Below are 19,089 nucleotides of genomic sequence, written 5' to 3' on the forward strand. Positions count from 1 at the left end.
AAAGCAATCTATATATATTCAAAACAACATCAGGGAAAATCCCAACATTATTTTTCAGAGAAATTGAAAAGACCCTGGGTGGCTAAAACAGTCTTGAGCAAAGAAAGTACCTTTCTCTTGCTGTGATAGACTACCTCAACCAAAGGCAACTGCATGAAGAAGTTGCTGAAACTGTGGTCCGAGGAGGCCATGCTCCACTCGGACGTGGTAGCAGAAGATGGAAGTTCGCCTATGTGGCTCACGGCTAGGTCTATCACACTAACACAGCCACACTCAGTACCATCTTCTGCACTGGTTGTAGTTCACCCATATGGTATTACTTTTTCATCTTCTTTACTGTGTTGCTTACGCTTCCCAAGTGAAATGCTTCTTTTTGAGTCCTTGCCTTTGTGTTTGCTTCTTGGGCAATGCCGGACTCAATAATTTCAGGACTGCTGGACGCTTGGAAGACATAGCTGACAACTGTTAATGTACTAACTGTTCTGTGACTGCCAATCCATCTCTATTTTACACATAAGGACACTGAGGGGCTGGGAAGGCATTATGCTTACCCAAGCTTACCCAGAAAGCGGATGGCTTCTCCAGGATGTCATTATAATCTATCGCATAACAACAGATCTACTACAATTATGGTGCATCTTAATTTGGGCACTGTTGATATTTCAGGCCAGAAAATTGATTTTTTGTGGGTATTTCCCTGCACATTATGGGCTTCTGAGCTACAGCCTGGCTGCCAGGCACTAGATGCTGACAGCAGGCCTGTCTGTTGTGGAGTAATCTTTTTGGACATGTGAATATGTGTCACTCTGATTGGTTTAAGAAAAGCTAACTGGCCAATCGCTAGGCAGGATTTTCTGGGCGGAGGGGATGCTGGAAGAAGGTGCAGTCCCCAGGCAGAGACAGAGAAGCAGGATAGCAATATGGGCGGTACAGGGTAAATGTAATAAGGCCATGAGACAAAAAAATAAATGAATAGAAATGGGTTAATCTAAATTACAAGCGCTAGTTAGAAACAAGCCTAAGTTACAGGTCAAGCTTTTATAAGAATAAGTCTCTGTGCCCGTTTTTGTGATTTGGCAATGCAAAAAAAAAAAAAATATGTCTATGGGCTGGAGAGATGGCTCAGAGGTTAAGAGCATTGGCTGCTCTTCCAAAGGTCCTGAGTTCAATTCCCAGCAACCACATGGTGGCTCACAACCATCTGTAATGAGGTCTGGTGCCCTCTTCTGGCCTACAGGCATACACGCAGAAAGAATATTGTATACATAATAAATAAATAAATATTAAAAAAAATATGTTCCATTGGGGAAGTGATTATGTTTTTGTTTCCACAGGAAACGAAAGGTTGTGGATTCATTCCAGGTTAAGAGGATCAGGTTTAATCAGGGGAGACCCCCTAAAAATCCTGGATACAAATATAAAAAAACATAAACATAGAAAAACTCCAGGACAGGTGACATATGTTCTACCTACTCAAACATAAAACAAAAAACTTATCTTTGGGGCCTGCTTGTGTACAATGCACATTCAATACCTGTGTTAATGCAGACAGAATGAATGTTACCTCTGAATGCTTGTGTGTTTTCAGAGCAAGGGGACCAGACACCAAGGAAAACGGGGGGGCCCAGGGGATCCAGCCTCTCAGAGTGCCTCTGCTGTAGTTTTCTCAGCAGAGTTCTGCATCCAAAACAGCAACAAGGGTGCTGGCTGAGATGATCCAGCCTCACAGAATATTCTAGCCAGGACTTGATCATTATGATAATTTTTCAGGGACCCTTAAAGATGCCAGTGTCCCCAGACAATAGGAAACAGTATGGAGAACACACCACTCACATTCCCAAGAGATGGGATGGGTGGCTTTTGGTTATTCAATGGTTTATGGATGTTTGGGATGATATAGAAATGTAATGTAGGATAAAAAGGCAACTATTACCTTCAAATATTTTACATTGGTATGGATTTTGCTATATTGATACAAATTTTAAGTTATTTTTGTTATACTAAATGTATGTTTCTACTCTTGTTTAAGGTATTACATTTATGTCACTTATTTATCAAGGTAATTTAAATTTCTAGTCCTTGAAAGTTATTATTATGCCAGATTGGGGTGATGCACACCTCTAATCCTAGAACGCAGGAGGCAGAAGCAGGCAGATCTCCGTGAGTTCAAAGCCAGCCTTGTCTACAGAGTGAATTCCAGACAGGCTTCAAGAGCTACAGGGAAATCCTGTATCAAAAAGCCAAAATAAATAAGGATACACGGGTTGTAAGCTAACCGGAACACCTGAATCTGTCCAATCGGCAAAAAGATTACTGGACCAGGCTGTTGAAAAGGGAAGACCAGCACCTGGCTTTCATCATGGTGATGGACGTGGAATTGCAGTTCAGGAAATCATGATTTTAGCCAGCAAGGCAGGACTTGTTATTGGAAAGGGGGGAGAGACTATTCAACAGCTTCAGGAACGAGCTGGTGTTCAAATGGTTATGATTCAAGAGGGGCTTCAAAACACTGGTGCTGATAAACCCCTTAGGATTACAGGTGAGCCATACGAAGTTCAGCAAGCCAAGGAAGTGGTATTAGAGTTAATTCGTAATCAAGGTGGTTTCAGAGAAGTGCGGAATGAATATGGCTGAAGAATAGGAGGAAATGAAGGGACAGATGTCCCAATTCCAAGATTTGCTGTTGGCATTGTAATAGGAAGAAATGGAGAAATGATCAAAAACACACAAAATGTTGCTGGTGTTTGAATTCAGTTTAAGCCAGATGATGGAACAACACCTGATGGGTTAGCACAGATAACAGGATCTCCAGACAGATGTCAGCATGCCAAAGAGGTTAACATAGACCTTCTACGAAGTGTTCAGGCTGTAATCCTGGTGGACCTGGACCTGGTGGGCGAGGACGAGGTAGAGGTCGAGGCAACTGGGATCTGGGACCACCTGGTGGACTACAGGAATGTAATTTCACTGTGCCAACTGGGAAAACTGGATTGATAATTGGAAAAGGAGGTGAAACCATAAGACGTATAAGCCTGGTGCAAGAATAGAGCTTCAGAGAAATGCTCCTCCTAACGCAGATCCTAATATGAAGTTATTTACAATCCGTGGCACTCCCCAGCCAATAGACTATGCTCGACAACTCATAGAAGAGAAGACTGAGGGCCCAGTAAATCGTTTAGGGCCCCCTGTACCCCGGGGGGTTCCAGGTCCTCCTGGGCCTCCAGGACCTGGAACTCCAATAGGACCATACAACCCTGCACCTTACAATCCAGGACCACCTAGTCCAGCTCCTCCAGGCCCACCCGCTCCCCAGCGATGGGGAAATGCATACCCACAATGGCAGCAACAGGCTCCTCCTGACCCAGCTAAGGCAGGAGCAGATCCAAATTCAGCAGCTTGGGCTGCTTACTATGCCCACTATTACCAACAGCAGGCACGGCCCCCGCCTGCAGCTCCTGCAGGTGCACCAACTACAACCCAAACGGACGGTCAAGGTTACTACGGAGATCAGCAGAATCCAACTCCAACTGGACAGGTTGGTTATACAAAGGCTTGGGAAGAGTGCTCCAAGAAAATGGGTCAAGCAGTTCCTGCTCCTACTGGGGCCCCACCAGGTGGGCAGCCAGATTATAGTGCAGCCTGGGCTGAATACTATAGACAACAAGCAACATACTATGCCCAGACAAGTCCCCAAGGAATGCCGCAGCATCCTCCAGCACCTCAGGGCCAATAGGAGGAAGTGCACAATACAGTATTTGCTTCATTGTGTAGGGGAAAAACAAAACCTTTGTTAAATATATGGATGCAGACGATTTGATGACCTTAATTTTGTTTTTGGTTTAAAGTAGTGTTTCCCCTTCCCTTTTTTTTAAATTTTGAAAATGTACAAAATATCTATCACTACTCATAGAAGGTTAATATTTTTTTTAAGATTTATTTATTTATTTATTTATTAAGTATACAGTATTCTCAGTACTCTGCCTGCAAAGCCAGAAGAGGGCACAGATCTCATTACAGGTGGTTGTGAGCCACTATGTGGTTTTCTGGGAATTGAACTCAGGACCTTTGGAAGAGCGGGTGGTGCTCTTAACCACTGAGCCATCTCTCCAGCTCCAGGAGGTTAATATTTCTGTGTAGAAATGAAAATTGGTAGCCGGGCGGTGGTGGCACACGCCTTTAATCCCAGCACTCGGGAGGCAGAGGCAGGCGGATCTCTGTGTGTTCGAGGCCAGCCTGGTCTACAAGAGCTAGTTCCGGGACAGGCACCAAAAAGCTACGGAGAAACCCTGTCTCGAAAATCAAAAAAAAAAAAAAAAAAAGAAGAAAGAAAATTGGTTTGTTTTCCTTCTTTAGTGTAGATGTACACATTCCAGCAAATGTACCTGCAACTCTTATGTGGTCAATGCTTTGTGATAGAAATGTACTTTTTCAGTGTATAGTTTCACTTTTAAAAGGCCTGTTTTGGGGGCTGGAGAGATGGCTCAGCGGTTAAGAGCATTGCATGCTCTTCCAAAGGACCCGAGTTTGAATCCCAGCAACCACATGGTGGCTCACAACCATCTCTTCTAGCAGGCATATATGCAAACAGAATATTGTATCCATAATAAATAAATAAATATTTTAATAAATAAATAAATAAAAGGCCTGTTTTGTGCTTTACAATAAATGATATGAAACCTCCTGTGTCGGGGGAAAAAAAAGCTAAATGGCCAATAGCTAGACAGGATTATCTGGGCAGAGAGAATGCTGGGAAAAGAAGGCAGAGTCTCCAGACAGAAGCAACAGAAGCAGGAAAGCAATATGAGCAGTACAGGGTAAAGGTAATAGCCACAAGGTAAAGAGTAAATTAATAGAAATGCGTTTTACTAAGGCAAAAGAGCTAATGAAAAACAAGCTTAAGTAATTGGCCAAGCTTTCATAATTAATAATAAGTCTCTCTTTCATTTTTTTTATGAGTTGGTAACCCAAAGAAAAATATGTCTATACCTGTCCATTGACGTGACAACCGAACTTGCCTCTACACATGGTTTAAGATCCTCTGTGGGAGGGGAGGATGGATTCCTATGCGCACCAGGGGTGCAGAGTCAGGTTCTGTGAGAAAAACTGAAAATCAAGACATTTGTGCCGAGGGAGAGCATCAAGTGACAGTGGCCGGTGGCCCCGTGTAATGAAACACCCTTCAATGTTTCCAGATATGGCCTGCTTTCCATTGGGTTGGCCTTCCCAGGAACATTTGTTCTGAGCCGCGCTTATTAGAACGTTCTTTCCTACTGAGCCCAAACTCAAGCCTGGGGCCTTACCTCATCAGTGCACCCTGCAGAGGCTGGCACTTCATGGGCTGGCACTTCATGGGCTGGCACTTGAGGCCATGCGTGTTCCTGCCATCTCCCAGAGACCCCTGCGGACCCCTGGCACACACAACAAAAACCAGCAACTGCACCTGTCAGGAGGTCAGGGAGTCTTTGTCTGAGAATCCAAACCTCTGGGCTCCTTTTCAGGCCCCTGAGCAAAGGTGGCCAGGGATCTTAAGGCTTCTAGAAATTTCTGACATAGTTTCCTGTGGTCCTGTGTTTAGGAACCTCTGACCTAAGTCGTTCGAGATCCAGGAGACAGTTGTGATTTACTTCTTAAAAGAGCTACAGGGGCTTTAGAAAAAGTTATTACAAACAAACCCTGAGATAGCAGACATGCTCACATCCAGACTTTTTTCTTCAGTTTAAAAAAAAAAAACAACAACAAACAAGTATATGAACAATCCCCACCCTTTCTAAGTAGTTTCAAAAGCTTATGTAGAAAAGTATGGGCAAGTGGGGGCCCGATCTTGACTTGCCCTGTAGTCAGAATGATGATCTTAAATATCACCATAAAACCTTCATCCAGTAACTGATGGAAACAGAGGCAGAGACCTGCTTTGGAGCACTGGACTGAGCTGCCAAAGTCCAGTTGAAGAGTGGGAGGAATGAGAATATGAGCAAAGAGGTCAAGACCATGATAGGTACCACCACTACCTGAGCTAATGGGAGCTCACCAACTCCAGCTGGACTGGGAAGGAACCAGCATAGGTACAAACTAGTCCCTCTGAATGTGGTTGACAGTTGCATGACTGGGGCAGACTGAGGGGCCACTGGCAGTGGCACCAGGATTTATCCCTACTGCATGTACTGGCTTTTTGGGAACCTATTCTCTTTGGATGGATACCTTGCTCAGCCTAGATATAGTAGGGAGGGCCTTGGATCTTCCGCAAAGCAATGTGCCTTAGCCTCTCTGAGGATTGGATGGGGGTGGGGTGGGAGGGTATGTGGAGGGAATGAGAGGAGGGGAGGGAGTAGGAACTTGGATTGGTATGCATAATGAAAAAAAGATAGTTTATTTTCTTTTTTCAAAAAAAGAGAGAAGGAGGGAGGGGAAGGAGGAAGGAAGGAAGAAAGGAAGGAAGAAAGAAATCTATTATAAGGACATTATATGATAAAAACTATTTACTGCCTAAAGTGTCAAACAATATTAAAATGGGAGGATTGCACTAAATGTTACTTCCAGAAACAATAATAGAACTTGAACTTTGTTGCATCAAATATTCCCAAAGTCAATATCAGTGATCAGCTAACCCAACAGTAATAAAAAAAAATCAAAAAAGTATGGATGATAACAATACAAAAATAAAATACTAGCTAGATTTATCTTTTCATGAAGGTGGGATTAAGTATATTTAATTTTCCTCTTTGTTCCCTTATTTTTATGTTGAAGCTTTTAGAATGAATACACTCTATTATTTACACCATATACACTGCTGTCAGTTTTAAAATTTACAAGCTAGGCAAGGGTTCTACCACCGAGCAACAGCTCTAACCCTTTATTTTTTAAAACTTTCTTCTAGATTTATTTATTATGTATACAGTGTTGTTCTGCTTGCACAACAGAAGAAGGCACCAGATCTCATTATAGATGGTTGTGAGCCAACATGTGGTTGCTGGGAGTTGAACTCAGTACCTCTGGAAGAACAGCCGGTGCTCTTAACCTCTGAGCTATCTCTCCAGCCACAAACCCTTTATTTTTATTTTGAAATCAAGTGTCCTAAATTGCTCGGGCTGACCTCTGACTTTTGATCTTTCCTTCAACCAGATTACAGGTGTGTGATACCACGTAATCTATTTTCCAAGGTTTCCTAAATCTTTTAAACCAAATTGTGATGATCATGTTGATACTGTTTTCTTAGAGATGAAGGAAACTGGTAGAAACAAGTGTAAGAAATAAAGGTGTAGTCAGAGAATTGGACTCACTGGGAGAAAGAGAATGTTCGACTGATAGAGTTGAGGAAACAGCACTATGATCCTCACGCCACAAGAAAGAAGACCTAGGGCTGGAGAGATGGCTCAGCGGTTAAGAGCATTGCCTGCTCTTCCAAAGGTCTTGGGTTCAATTTCCAGCAACCACATGGTGGCTCACAACCATCTGTAATGAGGTCTGGTGCCCTCTTCTGGCCTTCAGGCATACACACAGAATATTGTATGCATAATAAATAAACAAACAAACAAACAAACATTTTAAAAAAAAAAAAAAGAAAGAAAGAAAGAAGACCTAGCATGCATGGGACCCAGGACCCCAGTGAAAGACCTTGAGTTCAGAGAATGTAACCAAGTACAGTAGTAATGATGGTGGCAGGGTAGTGAGTACTAAGATTGGATAGAAAAATAAACATTGGTTTTTCTGTGCACCCAAGTTAAATCACTATTTACTCTGGGTAATTCATTAAGTCCCATCTGCCTGCACCTTTACTTTTTGTGACCTGGATTCTAATTTCAGAGTTAGTGAGCTTCCTCTCTGAGCAGGGATTTCTTCTCCTCCTCTCCGTAGATTTTCCCAGGAGGAATCTTTCTAAAGTTCTATTCCCTCTGTTCCCGCTCCCAAACACTCTGTATACAAGTTTAAACCTCAAACTGTCACCCCTTCTTAGGGGTAGATGTTCTTTCTTCCTGGAAAACGCTTTCGTTTTTTCTGGGCAGTGGCTTCTGTTCTTGGAATCCAGGCTCAGAATTTTGGGCAGCCCTGCAGCAGGGCCGGAGTGCCTCTTGAACCACAAGAAGTGTTTGCAGGACTTGGTGAAATCCCAACCCCGCAAGCTGCACTTCTTTTTTTTTTTAATTATTATTATTTTTCATTACATTTCTTTCAGGTTAGCTACAAAGTACTGAGTTTCATTATGGAATTTCCATACATATGTGCCCTGCTTTTTTTTTTCCCCATTCATTCCTTCCTCCACTGACCTCCCGTTTCTTTCTAGACCTGAAATAGAAGTCTCCATTTCACCCTGCCCTCAGCAACAGGACACCACAGAGCTAGTCTCTGTTTAGACATTATGGATCTTTGGGGGACATTCCATTTCATGTTGCAAGGGCTCTAAGTGTGCTGGATGGGACAGGAGAGGGGGGGGGGGTGTCTGGAAGTGTGTCTGTGAATTCCCTGGGTAATGATACTATAAATAACTTGAACTCCCACTGGTTGGCTTTTGGTCATAAAGAGCTCATCATTTCAAGTGCAGGCCTATAAAAAAAAAAAACACTGGAGATTGGAGGCCACACGAGCTGAGATCTTTGGTGCATAAGGTAAAGGCATGTTTAAACTGACAGTTTGAAAAGGTTTTGAGTGTTTGGAAGGCACTAACTAGGAATGGCTTTAAGAGAGATAAAATTCGTTAATAATAAATACTAATCTAAGTCAAACTAATCTCAGACTCGAAGTAGATGTAGTAATTGTGCAAGATTTCTTTTTTCTTTAATTCACAGCTCTCTTTGGGGAAAATGAATTTTTCATGTTCTCCCTGCCATGCCTGGGAAATAAAGAAGTGTCTCAGATTGCATGCATGGCATACCATGTGGCAGACAGGTACTTTGTTCCAGGGCCTTACTGCGTGCCCATTCCATAGCCTGGAGGTGGTAGCAGCAGTGGGGACGTTATGGGTGAGAGGCTTTGCGGGAGTACAGCTCTCAGTCCTCCAACCCCGTGTGGTAGGTGTCACAACAGGGCCAAGGTTCTAACACGGGCTTCTCGCTACACCGAGGACCCTTCGGAACCGCACAATCACCAGCCTGCTGCTTTTTAAAGGGGAAACCATCCACTCCCTGAAGTCACTGCAAAGCTGAAGAATTAATAGTGAGGACAAGTAAGTGTCTGCAAGGGCAAGGATGCTCCTGAGAGGCACAAGGGTGGAACAGTCCTGGCTAGCTTGTAAAACTGGAGAACTGAGGGGCTGGAGAGATGGCTCAGTGGTTAAGAGCACTGCCTGCTCTTCCAAAGGTCCTGAGTTCAATTCCCGGCAACCACATGGTGGCTCACAACCATCTGGAATGAGGTCTGGTGCCCTCTTCTGGCCTACAGACATACACACAGACAGAATATTGTATACATAATAAATAAAAAAAAAAGAGAGAGAACTTCTCTCAGAAACTATTTAAAAAAAAAACTGGAGAACTGAGGCAATTACTTAATGACTTGGCCCGAGAGCGGATGGAAATGACCCGTCACACCCGCCCACTGCAGTCTAGTTTCTTAGACTTAGACGCTCCCTTTACTAGGGATGCCGGGGACATGCAGCCACGCCACAACCCCATGACCTCCAGGCTCATAGAACCTCATCAGATGTGTAGTCTGTATAGACTGGAGTATATGTATATACTGTATATATATATACTCTGTGTAGCTGGAATGCCTCTGGGATTCACCGCTCGATCATGAGCTAGAAGGGTTGAATGGAAGCGAGTTCAGTAGTGATGCCTGGTGACCACCTCCAGCGGCTGCATCAGCAGCATGGGGAAGCTCTCGAGCGTGGCAGTAAACTCGGGATAGTAAACGCAGACAATGAAAACCACAGAGGCTTGTCGGGAAACCATTACAATGTGGACTTAACACACACTAAGCATTGGGCGTCATTTCAGGAAAGCCACAGGGGACCTAGGCAGCCTCCCGGACACAGTGTGGAGTGCGGCTGAATGTCCCACTCAAACTTCCAGTGCTTTCGCCCACAAACTTCACCTCTATACCCGATTCTCTCCCCCAACTCCATCTTAACTGGACTGAACACCAGCTTGGTGCATGAAGTCAGGCGTTCTACCACTCAGCTACATCTTAATCTTTCTATTTTGACACAGAGCCTCTCTCTGTTGCAAGGTTGGCCTTGAACTTGTGATCCTTTGCCTCAGCCTAGCAGGGAGGCAGGAGAGCAATGGGAGTATCGTGATTTTGAAGCTGATGAATGGATAAGCCATCCTGGTGCTGGTACTGTTTCTGTTTTTATCTCACTGACCTCCAAATGGCTGTGGTCTGCTTTGTCGCTCAGCAAATATCAAGTGCCCAGACCCTTTCAGGTGCAACAGGTCTGCGGCTTTTGTGCCTGTCGGTGCAACTACAGTTCTCTTGTTGCAAATCAATCTTCCTGTGTGTGAGTGAAGGTATTAAAGAGGTGCCAAGCACTGAAAGTGGGGAGCCAGGTCAGACTCCTAGCTGTGCAGTGTTTGCCGCCGCCATGTTCCAACACAGCCGCAGAGTCTGATTCAAGCTGGGTTTCTTATCCATGGTTCCATTAACCCACAGCGTTTCCAACAGCACCCAATGTTGGGCCGGCTTTCATCAAAAAATTCTGTTCCAAACTTATTTGAAATATTTAAAACTCCAGAACGCAGCGATGAGCTGCGCAGCGCTGGGTCATGACAAGACGCAGCAGCATTTGCTCCCAGGTGCATCGGCTCTGGTTTGTATTTCTTTGTGAGCATAGGTGCCTCCTCTCACTCTGTGGGTGGCCACCTTTTTCTCCCTGAGGAGCCAAGCTGAAAATCAGTGCTCTTCTCCACTCAGCAGATGCTAAGGTGATAAGCTCTGCCTTCTTGGACCCTGCAAGGCTGAATTTGAAGTGTCTTTTCCCTCTCTGAAGGTTCTGGCGATGGACCAGTGTCTCCACACAGGACAACAGCCCTTGTGTCTGGGGACTCCACAGAAGGATGGCTTTGCAGGACCCTCAGTAGGTAAGCCCTTACAGCATTTCCCGGCCACAAGAATTTGCATTTCCTCTAAACTCTAGGATTCTTTAAACTATCATAGGGAGTAGCAGAAGAGTGTCTTTATGCAAACCTTCTATTTTTCATTGTTAACTTATCATTTCCACAATGTTTTATCATCTGTACAGGTCTGAGAGAACTGAATGTTTGAAACAAGAGCAGATGAGACTTCAGATTTGTTTTTGCTTTTAACTCAGATGCATTTTTGGCAAATTTCTCCTGTGGTGGCTCGTTGTCAAGGGTAGTTTCCCCTTAGAGCTATGTGGAAGTTTAGAATTACATCTGGGCATAGATTCAGAAGCAAATAAGCAACAGACATAACCAAGGATGTCATGAGTCATTTAAAACTACTATTTAAAGTAAAACAAAAAATGTTTCACCTCTGCCAAAAAGGGTGGTATCTTTCCTATATTGTTTTCAAGAACTACAAAAGTCTCTAAAATCTGATGTTTAAAGTGATCAATATTTAAAGTGTAATACAGACATTTTTCTTTTTATATACCTTCGGGTGGTCTTACATAGAACTATTTATATGCTCATAACCATCTTAACTCCAGTTCTGGAGATTTGATGCCTTCTATGGCCTCTGCAGAAACTGTACCATGCCCTGTTCCCACAAACATATCTGTATACACAAAGGCCAAATACCCATATACATGAAATAAAGGAACGTAAAAACTACTTAAATCTCACCTTTACTCATCTTCCACATATCACCCGTGCTTTCCGTGTTACTTCCATCTCTGTCGCAGGAACACACACCATCCAAGGCGGGTGTATTTATAGAGTCCTTGTCAAGCCCTGTGAATCTGTAGGGACTGGGAGGGAAACATCCCCCATTGTATTCCTTGGCCTCCTCTTTGTCTGAAGCAGATTCAGCAGCAGCTCACAGTCCTTCCCGGTCATTCCTAAAGACGGGCCTTATCTGTCAGATCCCTGTGAGGGCTGTGGGGCTGCCCCTTGCAAGTCTACGGTGGCCGGTGGCCGGGAGGCCCCCAGGACTGTGTTGCTGGCTCTCAATGAGTAGAGTCCTGAAAACTCAGTTGAAACTCAGCCTTCTGGCCACTGCACTCGCTTCTCTGAGTGTTCTCTGTCTGCTTGTTAACAACCATGGGATCACCAGAGGAACCAAAGGCTTCCCCTAGGTTAATTTACAAATGACTCAGTCAAGCCGGGCGGTGGTGGCGCACGCCTTTAATCCCAGCCCTCGGGGAGGCAGAGGCAGGCAGATCTCTGTGAGTTCGAGACTAGCCTGGTCTACAAGAGCTATTTCCAGGACAGGCTCCAAAGCCACAGAGAAATCCTGTCTTGAAAAACCAAAAAAAAAAAAAAAAAAAAAAAAGACTCAGTCACCCTCACTGTGGTCAAAATTGTCCCTAATATATCCCATGCTAATACCATCGTAAAAGAGAACAAACTTCTAGAAAATAAAATTAAACCGCATATAGACACATAACCTATGAGCCCTAGTTTGTTTTTAAAATTCTATGCAACAATCACTAACACCTGAAGTCGCTGTAGGGCCCGCCTCCACTGAGTAGGGGTTTTTTCCAAGCTCACCACCTTCCTCTTCCACCTTTAGTGGGTGCTCTGACGGACATCAAATGTTCATTGATTGTTTCCCCATCGATTTCCTAGAGCCCAGATTCTACTCCTCTGTGAAAACCTAGTCTTATCTCAGGACACAAAGACAAGAGCCACGCATGTTCCTTCTACTCCAAGGCAGAATCTCTATTGGTGCCACTTTAGTCCTTGGCCAATATATTGTTCATGAGCTCAGCATCCTCATCCTCCTTCCTGACTCTTTGCCCCACTGCTCTGGAAAGCCTGTGAAGATTTATGATCACATGGTCACATGGTACCAGACCCGTCAGGTGCTCTCTTCCTCATTTTATAGGCCATCTGAGACCTGCTATCATGGTCCACGGGGCTGAAGAAGTATTTAAAGCAGTTGTAACTTAATATCTGGAGTTCAGCGAACAGCCTTCCCTAGGCTTGGAGAACTGATTCAACTGTGGGTACCCTGGGCCCTTTGAGGGACAGTTGTGGATTTAAGGGTGCTCCTGCCAACATGTGGGAATACTACCTCACCCCAAGACCTAAAAATAGCCAGATGTGTTTTATCTAGCTCCGCCAAGTTCAGAAAGCTCACTCAGGCTACTTACTTTGCATACAACCAGATAACACTGGTTTCTTTGGGTGGCAAAAGACAATGGAACAGGTCTTTCTTCTGTTTTCTCCTAATGAAGGATCTCCCTAGGAGATGCCCCCTAAGGGACATCCTTTGTCATTAGTGACTGAGAATGAGGGAACCCCAAAGATGCCTGTTGCCAATTCTAAACTAAAAATTCTTTTTGTTTTTTTTTTAAGATTTATTTATTATGTACACAGAGTTCAGCCTCCATGCCTGCAGGCCAGAAGAGAACACCAGATCTCATTACAGATGGTTGTGAGCCACCATGTGGTTGCTGGGAATTGAACTCAGGACCTTTGGAAGAGCAGTCAGTGCTCTTAACCTCTGAGCCATCTCTCCAGCCCTAAACTAAAAATTCTTAACTTTTTTTTTTTCATGTAATAGTTGTATGAGTGTTACATCCCATTTCCAATGTGGTCTACTTACATGTCTTGAAATACTTCAGTAAATATTGTTTAGGGATGGGGGTGTGTAGCGTGTGAATTCCAGTCCCCATCACCCCAGTTATAATTCAGTTTTGTGTTCTATACACAGTCAATAGCTGTTGGCGGTGGCCCTCCAGAGAAAGTTCTGTCTGTTTGGTTTGTTTTTTTTTTTTGGTTTTTCGAGACAGGGTTTCTCTGTGGTTTTGGAGCCTGTCCTGGAACTAGCTCTTGTAGACCAGGCTGGTCTCGAACTCACAGAGATCCGCCTGCCTCTGCCTCCCGAGTGCTGGGATTAAAGGTGTGCGCCACCACCGCCCGGCTAGTTCCATCTGTTTTTATCATACTGATCCATCTGATTTTTTCTGCTTCACAGAGTCCGACAAGATAGAGTCATCTCTTCGTAGTATCGAGAAATTTGTTCCTACAGACTTTGCCAGCTACACGCAAGAGCATTATCAGTTTGCAGGCAAGAAGATCATCATCCAAGAATCCATTGAGAGCTTTGGCACGGTGGTGTGGCCAGGGGTGAGAAGTGCTACATCTGTTTGTGCTCGGGCTTTCTGGCGAGAAAACGTTTCATACATCTGTGTTGCCTAGGACAACTGGCCATGTGCCTTCCCACTTCTGTGCTTTTCCGACTGATGACTAACAGCCTGGCCCCCAGGGGTTTGGGCTGTGTTTGGACGCTGCAGATATATATTTCTTCCAGCAGCACTGGCTTTGAAACAAAATCCTCCTCTCCCTTTCCTGTATCTCCCTCCTCCTCTTGCTCCCTGCCCATCCTTTCTCTTCCTTCTTCCTAGCCTGACAGACACGTGCACCATCCCTAAACAATATTTACTGAAGTATTTCAAGACATGTAAGTAGACCACATTGGAAATGGGATGTAACACTCATACAACTATTACATGAAAAAAAAAAAGTTAAGAATTTTTAGTTTAGAATTGGCAACAGGCATCTTTGGGGTTCCCTCATTCTCAGTCATTGATTAATCCCAGACTTATTTCTCAAGGTAAATTGCAGAGACTTCAGAGGAAACACTCAGCAGCCAGTTCCCTACCTCTCGCTTCCCATGCTTGTGAGGATAGTAGTGAAAACAGACGGAAGTCCATTATCTTCAGGTTGGGTGGTCATGGGCAGACATTTGTCCATTTTTCTTTGGTTTCCTTATTTCTAATGTGAACTAATGGTAACAAGGAGTTGCTGACATGCCTGTTCAGATTAAGGAGGCACTGCACCTAGGCCCCTATTAGCTCTGGTTATTCATACGTTATTCCTACCTCACAGCTGAGAAGACAAGGGCTCAGTAAGTTCATAGGCTGTATAAACCTTAACTCTGGGGTGCTCTAGGGTCTAGTATTACCAGTCTTCCCAATGCAAGCCTGCCCGGGAGGTTAGAAAGGCTCCACAGAATTTCTCAGACTTTGGAGTCATACTGAGATCTTACTGAAATGCATATTTTGAGTGAAGACTGAATCGGGGAAGGAGGAAGGTTGTGACTATTATTTCCTAAGAGCTGTCTAAGAATACATATGATATGGTAAGGGGCTCTAAGCTGGAAAGCCATGACGGTGGCTCTGTGGAGCACTGAGTAGTCATGAAGAGGGTTCCAGGAAGAGGATTCTGCAGGTGGTCCTGGATATTGGTAGTAAGTGGGAGAAGTTAGGTCTTCTGGGGGCTCTTTTGCTATTAATACATGGGTATGACTTTATTCCAGCAAAGGTCTTTTCCCTGATCCAAAGTCTGAATCCTTTCCTATTACATCAGACAAGCAGGTAACTATAGTTATGGTAAACACTGAGAGAAGAAAGGCCTCAGCCTGTCGTGCACCAAACTGGCCTCTCTTGGGATCTCTAAGTGAGAAAATGGCACTTCCTGTGTGATTTACGGTGCAGCTGTCCATGAAGAGAGATTACTTCAGAGTTTGCTTGGAGGGATAGAACTGGGGGGTTTGAAATGTCAAAAGAATACTAATTGGAGGGCAGAGTGTCCTCAGAGGGAGGCTGGCCTCGGCCATCTTCACAAAATCACACAGAATATGCCTTCTGGGCCACTCTAGGTGATACTCAATACTGAAGGTCCACACAAGAACCAAAGCCCCCTTCCTCGCCTCGCTGCTCTCTGGCATCCATGACTCTCACCTGGCAGGCCACGTGGATCTTTTTCTTCAGCTGGTGCACCTCTTCCCATAGGAGGAAGGCTGTACTGAGTTCCCGGTGGTCTCTAGTCTGCCCTGTACCACGCGTATGCCTCGCGTCTGCCACTTAAACCACAGTATTTTGTAACTGGTTTACAAGCCTTAGCCCCTGCCACCAGTATGCCTTGGAAGCCTAGATAACTGCTATTATCCTTGCAGATATCTGTTCAACAGGGGCACAGAGTGCAAACTATTGAGCTCAACGGCTTTGCATCTCCAAGCTCCACGCCCACACTGCAATCCTGGCCTGTGTACGCATGGGTTTGTTACTCTCTTGCATTGCTAGGTGGCATTCCATTCACACATACGGGGGGGGGGGGGGTTCTGGCAGTCCTGGGGCTCACTACATAGGCCAGAGCAGCCTTAAATTCACAGGGATCCTCTTGCCTCTGCCTCCTAAGTGTTGGGAAGAAAGGTGTGTGCCACCATGCCCAGCTGATGCAAATAACACTTCTTTGGTGAATCAATGAGTTATCTCATTATAGAAAACGTTGGGGAAGTAGAAACAAAAGAATAAATGAGCAATGGAAAGGGCACTTGATGGCATTCACAGAAACGAATTTGCTCTCATTGTAGTCCAGACCGGCATCATCAGGACTCATCCAGAACCACAGAAGCTACAGATCTGCGTCTTTAACCAGCTACTCTAAACACATGAAGTACTATTCTGACCATGTTTACCAGCTAAGAGGAAGAAGGAAGGGGGAGCGGGGGAGGACTCCAAATTGGCCAGCTGTCCAAGGCCACAGTCCGTATTAATCTGAATTTTGATGAGAGAACTGGGGGAAAGGTGCTCAAATTTATTTAACTTACCTTAGAGCACTTAGAGACCCAACATGACAAAGCTGGCAGGAATTGCTGTTTTTCAGTACGTGGTTCCCATTTATTCTAAGAGTGGACCAACTTTCTCTTCCTTTCCCTTCTTTCTCCTTTGAGATCAGTCAGGTCTGACACAGACAACAAGACTAATCTATTTCTCCAGTTCCTCAGCTAGAACTATAATATCCACACATTTTCTCTTTCTTTTTCGATGTAGGAAAGAGACAGAATCATACAGTAGCTTGGGCTGGCTCAAGTTCCCCAGTGTTGTGCTTACAGATCTGAGCCTCAGTAGCTGGCTATCTTGGTTCTTAGAGAACACTTACTAAGCTGAACATATTTGGAGTTACACCATAATGTTCAACTACAAGGGTACAGTGGTCTGCTCCTAGCTTCCAGTGATCCAATTCCCAAACGGAAATTGTTGTTAATGTCTTCCAGGCTACAGTTTTGTGCCAGTATTTGGAAGACCATACTGAAGAATTACATCTCCAAGATGCTAAAATACTTGAAATCGGTGCCGGCCCAGGACTTGTCTCCATCGTGTCCAGTCTTTTAGGTATGTGTCTTCTTGTTCCCATTCCAAAGAAATCTCTTCTGTGACAATACTGATCTCTTACTGCTGACCGGGTATGACTTGGCTTCAATTTAATTGAATCATTCCCAAATGTCACGTGACAGGCATCGTTAGTTATTCAGAGATACCAGTCTTGGAGAAGCTAGTCAGCTCCTTCAATTCATTTAGTTTTCAGGCAAGGAAGTTGAAAGTCCAAAGGTATGAAACCAAATCCCTTTGACATTCATGAGTGGGGGTAGAGGTTCAAATTGGGGTGATATTGACATCAAATGTGGTGCACAAAGAACACAGGTCAGGAATACAGGAGAAAATTGTCCAGCTTAAATAGTATCAGCTTGCTCAGCCTATCCCAAGGCATGGTTTAGAGATGCAGATGGTCATTGTCTGTCTTCTAGTAAAGGAAATTGTGTTTGCATGGCCATTTTCATTTCTCTTTCTTTTAGGAGCCCAAGTCACAGCAACAGATCTGCCTGATGTCCTAGGGAATCTTCAATACAATCTTTTAAAAAACACACTGGAACGCGCAGCTCATCTACCTGAAGTGAAGGAACTGGTATGGGGGGAAGACCTGGACCAGAAGTTCCCTAAGTCAAACTTTTATTACGATTACGTCCTGGCTTCTGATGTGGTCTACCACCACTACTTTCTCGATAAGCTTCTGGCTACCATGGTGCACCTTTCCCAGCCAGGCACCGTGGTGCTCTGGGCAAACAAATTCAGATTCAGCACTGATTATGACTTTTTAGACAAGTTCACGCAAGTTTTTGATACCACTCTTGTGGCTGAACATTCGGAGTCATCAGTGAAACTTTTTAAAGGGATACTAAAATGGGACTGATACGTAAAGTACCAGTGTCTTGTGAGCTCTCAGAAGGCACACTCTACCATACTGGTATACCTAGAATAAGTGCAACTCAGTACGACAACTTTCCAAGATGATAAAACCACATGGTCAGTCGAAGTATCTACAGAGAGCAACACAGAAACATGGAAGCTGTCTTGCTAACTTCCCAAGAGCCTTAGTTAAGTGCTGAATATATTTTACACAAAGAAGTTAATGAACAAGTGGGTTCTTCCTACTTGTTTCTACTATACTGCCTGGACTTAATGTGTGCCAATATGCTTTTGTCATAGTTACCGACATGCAACTTAACAGGGTCTGTGTAGCCCAGGGCAACTTTGAAATAGATACACACCGGCCTTAGTCTCCTGATTACAGGTTTGTGCCACAGTGATTGGCATACTGCGGCTAGGAGTATATGGGCTGTAGCAGAGAGATGGTAACACTGACTAAAGGTGCAAACAGGAACCTCCCGGAATGAAGTTGAGAGCACCGGCGATGCGGTCATGGGGACTGGAGTATAGATCTCAGCGCCCATATAACAAGCTGCTGTTCAGCAAACAACTCTTTACAGCCCTAAGGGATCTGATGCCCTCTTCTGGACTCTAAGCACCACAGGTACACACACTGACACATACCTGTGCACACTCAGATACCACATATGTATCTAAATGAAAATTTCTCTCGAGAACTTATACTTTATCTCAACTACATGTAAAATTTCCCATTAGACTTCTATATTGCCTGTTTTCCCCCCACAATTTTCTTATTAAAATTCTTACAACATTAGAAAAGAATGCAATTACTTGTTCATAAGACATCTTTTTTTTGTTTTTGTTTTGTTTTTTTGAGACAGGGTTTCTCTGTGGTTTTGGAGCCTGTCCTGGAACTAGCTCTTGTAGACCAGGCTGGTCTCGAACTCACAGAGATCCGCCTGCCTCTGCCTCCCAAGTGCTGGGATTAAAGGCGTGCGCCACCACCGCCCGGCTCA

The 19,089-nt window shown here is 44.3% G+C and overlaps 1 protein-coding gene and 1 pseudogene across 1 annotated transcript in view; both read left to right on the plus strand.

Moving 5' to 3' along the window:
* LOC121442188 (protein-lysine methyltransferase METTL21C-like) overlaps positions 1-18,846 on the plus strand; it is a 28,027-nt gene extending 9,181 nt beyond the window's left edge. The window contains exons 2-5 of the mRNA XM_041643630.1: positions 10,922-11,012; positions 14,038-14,189; positions 17,122-17,239; positions 17,701-18,846. Coding sequence (XP_041499564.1) covers positions 10,922-11,012; positions 14,038-14,189; positions 17,122-17,239; positions 17,701-18,095 — 756 coding nt within the window. The 3' untranslated portion in view covers positions 18,096-18,846. The remainder of the gene's footprint in view (positions 1-10,921; positions 11,013-14,037; positions 14,190-17,121; positions 17,240-17,700) is intronic.
* Positions 154-4,569, plus strand: LOC121442175 (annotated as a pseudogene).
* Positions 18,847-19,089: the final 243 nt, after the last annotated feature.

Source organism: Microtus oregoni, unplaced genomic scaffold (assembly GCF_018167655.1).
Source record: "Microtus oregoni isolate MIOR12 unplaced genomic scaffold, Mior012 000087F_ref0000451, whole genome shotgun sequence".
Classification (NCBI taxonomy): Eukaryota; Metazoa; Chordata; class Mammalia; order Rodentia; family Cricetidae; genus Microtus; species Microtus oregoni.